This window comes from Neovison vison, chromosome 4 (genome assembly GCF_020171115.1).
Source record: "Neovison vison isolate M4711 chromosome 4, ASM_NN_V1, whole genome shotgun sequence".
NCBI classification, from domain to species: Eukaryota; Metazoa; Chordata; class Mammalia; order Carnivora; family Mustelidae; genus Neogale; species Neogale vison.
The window spans coordinates 51450078-51454516 of record NC_058094.1 but is presented as its reverse complement, the minus strand read 5'-3'; the positions used below and the strand labels follow the sequence as shown (position 1 = coordinate 51454516).

The window sequence follows — 4439 nt, the reverse complement described above, 5'->3', positions numbered from 1 at the left end:
TACATGGCAATACTGATCAGAATGGAGTCAAAAACAATGAGAAAACCATTCAGCTAAAATGTATCAGACAAATTAAACTGTCATTGTTTTTCTGTTTTCTCTAAAGTTCACCAAGAAACCCAAGGTATTTAAAATGTAAGTTATTTAGGACTCCATTGGGCTGCTTGGCTCTTGCCCTTTCAGGGGTGACCTCCTTCATTCTGTCTTTCTCATACTCTTACACCTGGACATCTTTGTGTTTCTCCCGGCTCTTCCACCTGGATCCAGAAGCCTGGGCCTTCCTTACAATCTTACTCTTTCCCCCTCCCTACCCTCAACTCCCCAACATGAGTGAGGATCCCGCTCTGCCCCAATGCCTGCCTGGCCCCAGTCCACCCGGGTCTAGGGACTCTTCTCCAATGCCTGAGGTTTGCAGGCCTGAAGAAAATTACACATCCCTACAAATGTCATCTGCTGAGACGCCCCACGCGGAGACCGTCTCTCCTCTTCCTTCCTCCGTGGATCTGCTTGTTCAGGACAGCCCCGATTCCTCCACCAGTCCCAAGATGAAACTACCGCCCACTTCTGCAGAGGAGAGAATGGGGAGGAAGGAAGACACAGCCCAGGGCAAGAAACAAATCAGGACCGTATTCTCTCAGACCCAACTCTATGTCCTCAATGATCGATTTCAGAGGCAGAAATACCTCAGCCCCCAGCTGATGCAAGAACTTTCCAACATTCTGAACCTTAGCTATAAGCAGGTGAAGACCTGGTTCCAGAACCAGAGAATGAAATGTAAGAGGTGGCAGAAAAACCACTGGCCAAAGGAGAGCAAGAGTGTGACTCAGAATAGCACAGCAGCCACGGAATACCCAGCCTTCTACTCCTACCACCAGGGACACCTGATGAACACTTCTGCAAACCTTCCAATATGGAGCAACCAGACCTCGAATAACCTGAATTGGAGCAACTAGACCTGGAACAGCCAATCTTGGAGCAATCACTCCTGGAACGGCCAGTCTTGGAGCAACCACTCCTGGACCAATCATACCTGGTGCCCCCAAGCTTGGAACAGCCAGCTCCACAGCTGTGGAGAGGAATCCCTGCAGCCCCAGATCCAGTTCCAGCAAAATTCTGTCAGCGATTTGGAGTCCCTCTTAGAAACTTCTGGGGAAAGCTATAGTGTAATACAGCACTCCACTAAGTATTTTAGTACCCAGCAAATCATGGATTTGTTCCCAAATTACTCTGTGAACATCCAGCCTGAAGATGTGTGATGACGAGTATTATTCAATCTTGGTTTGGGCGATGGCTGTGTCAAGTCTCCTAGGCTTTGTCTTTTAGAGTCCTGTATCTTTGCCTTAATATTGTATTTCCCATTATTCTTACTGTATCTATTGAGGGGGTACGATTGGAGACAAAGCTCTCAGTAGCATTGGTTGTGCACAACATGGAACAGGTGTTTCTGGCTGTAGCTAACTGGATACGGTCCTACTGTGGGAATCTTCAGGCTTTAGAATCTAACCTCAAGAATAGGAAGTAAAGATACAAAGACATGTGATGAAGGATAATGGTATATTCTGAGATTGTGAGGCTTTCTTGTTACCACCCTTAGTTTTTAATGATGAAGGGTAAAACTACAATTTCCTCTGCCCCTTGTGAGGTTTTACTAGAACTGTTAATTCTAGTATTTGTAGAAAGATGTTTTGTATTTTAATGTATGATAATAGTACCAGTTTGGCTGGTTGGTGGATAGTTTTAAGTACAAATAAATAAAAATACCCACTTTAAAAAAAAATAAAAAAAAATAAAATGTAAATTATTTAAAAATGAATGAAATAATAAGCAAGTACATAAATAAATGTAACTCATTAAATCTCAATGAATCTCATAAGATGGTAATACAGATTCACATTCAAAAAATAACCAAGTTCTGTGGATCTAGTTTCTTTCACCCACATGACAAATCCTGCAAGAACATTTCAATGAATCTCAGAACTTCAGGGTTTCAGATTTGAAAATAGGAATGTGTATGTAAAATACCATTTGCTCCCAATCATATAGTGGTCATTTTAGAAACCAAACCTCACTAAAATAAATAAGGATTGATACTCATACACTGAATTAATAGGGTTTTCATTGGAAGATAGTTTACAGAATGCAAGGTTAGTTATACTCACAAGGGAAGGGTCCAGATGAAAACTTAAGCAGCATCAAGATTTGTATCTATCCCCTTATCCTTGGTGTGATTGTTCCCAGGTGGCTCAATTCTTGTCCCAGATATACCAAAGAACTGAAGACCCAAGACCAGAATGGTGAGATGGTGAGATGAGTTTATAGAGTAGATAAGATACTACACTTTCAAGCGTGAAAGCGGGCCACTGCTGGAGCAAAAGTGGGAATGGTTTCCAGAAATTCTAGCTGCATCTTTTTTTTTTTTTTTTTTTTTTAATTTTTAAAAAGATTTTATTTATTTATTTATTTGTTTGTCAGAGAGAGAGAGAGAGAGAGAGAGGAGGGGGGCAAGCAGGCAGAGTGGCAGGCAGAGATGGAGAGAGAAACAAGCTCCCTGCTGAGCAAGGAGCCGGATGCAGGACTCGATCCCAGACCCTGGAATCATGACCTGAGCCGAAGGCAGTGGCTTAACCTACTGAGTCACCCAGGCATAGCCTAGCGGCATATATTTTTTTTTTTTAAAGATTTTATTTATTTATTTGACTGGCAGAGATCACAAGTAGGCCGAGAGGCGGGCAGAGAGAGAGGAGGAAGCAGGCTCCCTGCTGAGCAGAGAGCCGATCGATTCCAGGACGCTGAGATCATGACCTGAGCCGAAGGCAGAGGCTTTAACCCACTGAGCCACCCAGGCGCCCCCTAGCGGCATCTTTTTAAGACTGCTTTGTGTACATGGGCATTTGGCTTTGATTGACATTTTTGATTGACAGCTGGTGGCTCTATAACATTTTGGCCTCTGTTCTTGTGCCTACCCATGATGCATTCTGTTATAATCGTATTTATTTATGTATTGCATATTTATGAGTCTCTAATGAGGTTTTGTTGTAACTTTAAAAGTATTTAAAGCAAAAAAACAAAAAAAGTATTTAAAGCAGGAACGCTTGAGGGGCTCAGTTGGTTGAGCAGCTGCGTTTGACTCTGATCATGATCCCAGCATCCTGGAATCGAGTCCCACATCTGGTTCCTTCCTCAATAGGAAACCTGCTTCTTCCTCTACCTCTGCCTTCAATTCCCTTGCTTGTGCTCTCTCTCTCTCTCTGGCAAATAAATAAAATCTTTTAAAAAAATGTACTTAAAGCCAAGTTGTACCTTTTGTGCATATGCTCAGCTCTTAAAGGTCCTCTGTGGCTTTTGAACCAGCTCTGTGGTTAGGCCTTTCCTGTATGGTTAGCCCTTAGAGGTGGCTCTAAGGCTGTTAACCTTTAGGGAGCACTGAGGGTGGGGCCAGCACCTCTTTATCCCTCCTCCTTCATGCCTAACTAACTGCCTAACATGATCATCTCACCATAAAATACCTAAAATTCCTAGAGGAAATTTATGAGTTCTGGAAAATTTTATACTGCAGTTTTTTCTCTAGAATTTATGTGTAGAAGGGTTGTTTGAACAACTGCCCACAAGAAAATACATGTGTAAAGAGGTAGAATGGAATGACAAGGGGCTAATGTTGATTTTGCATTTTTGTACTAGGCATAATATTTGAATATCATGAAAGGGACAGATGGAAATTTCTTAAGACATATAAGGTGGGGAAAGCCCTTATGACCTGTCTTGGGAAGCCACGGTTCTATATATCTTCTTTTATAATACTTACATCTTAACATTTCTCTCATTCTAAAGAGAAAGGACTGTGTAGGTGAACAGTTGAGATGACGGATGTCTTAGTCGGTTAGGTGTCTAAAACAAAGACCATAGACTGGGTGGCTTAAAAAAACAAGTATTTATTTCTCACAAGCTAAGATCGAGGCACTACCAATTCTGGTATCTGGGGAGAGTGCACTGTCCTGCCTTACAGTTGGTCATTTTCTCCTTGTACTCTCATAAGGCAGAGAGAGAGGGAGATGCAGGGTGTAAGACACTGCACAAGCACGTCTGTCTCTTATATAAAAGACCCAAATCTAATTCATGAGGGCTCCACACTCATGATGTAACTACTTCCTAAAGGCCCCACCTACTAATACCATCCCATTGGAGGTTAGGGTTGCAACATATGAATTTGAAGGGTGGGAACACATTCGGTCCACCACAAATGATAAGCACATCAAATAATTTCATTATTAATATAAGCTATAAAATTGTCTATAACGATCAAGAAATTTGTTCCCAAAACTACTATTATAATTTCTTCATCTAATCATGTGGGTATAAATGTATGTATGCTATAATTAAAAAATTGATCATTCTTTAATTCCAATTGCACTTCTAGCTTCGTGCTCAAAGGAATGCTTTAG

General features: G+C 41.6%; 1 protein-coding gene across 1 annotated transcript; it reads left to right on the top strand.

The window, feature by feature from the left end:
• Positions 1 to 326: 326 nt before the first annotated feature.
• Positions 327 to 1256, top strand: LOC122905563 (homeobox protein NANOG-like). Its single transcript, XM_044247112.1, is given in 1 exon segment — positions 327 to 1256. A coding segment is annotated over 1 exon segment (930 nt).
• Positions 1257 to 4439: the final 3183 nt, after the last annotated feature.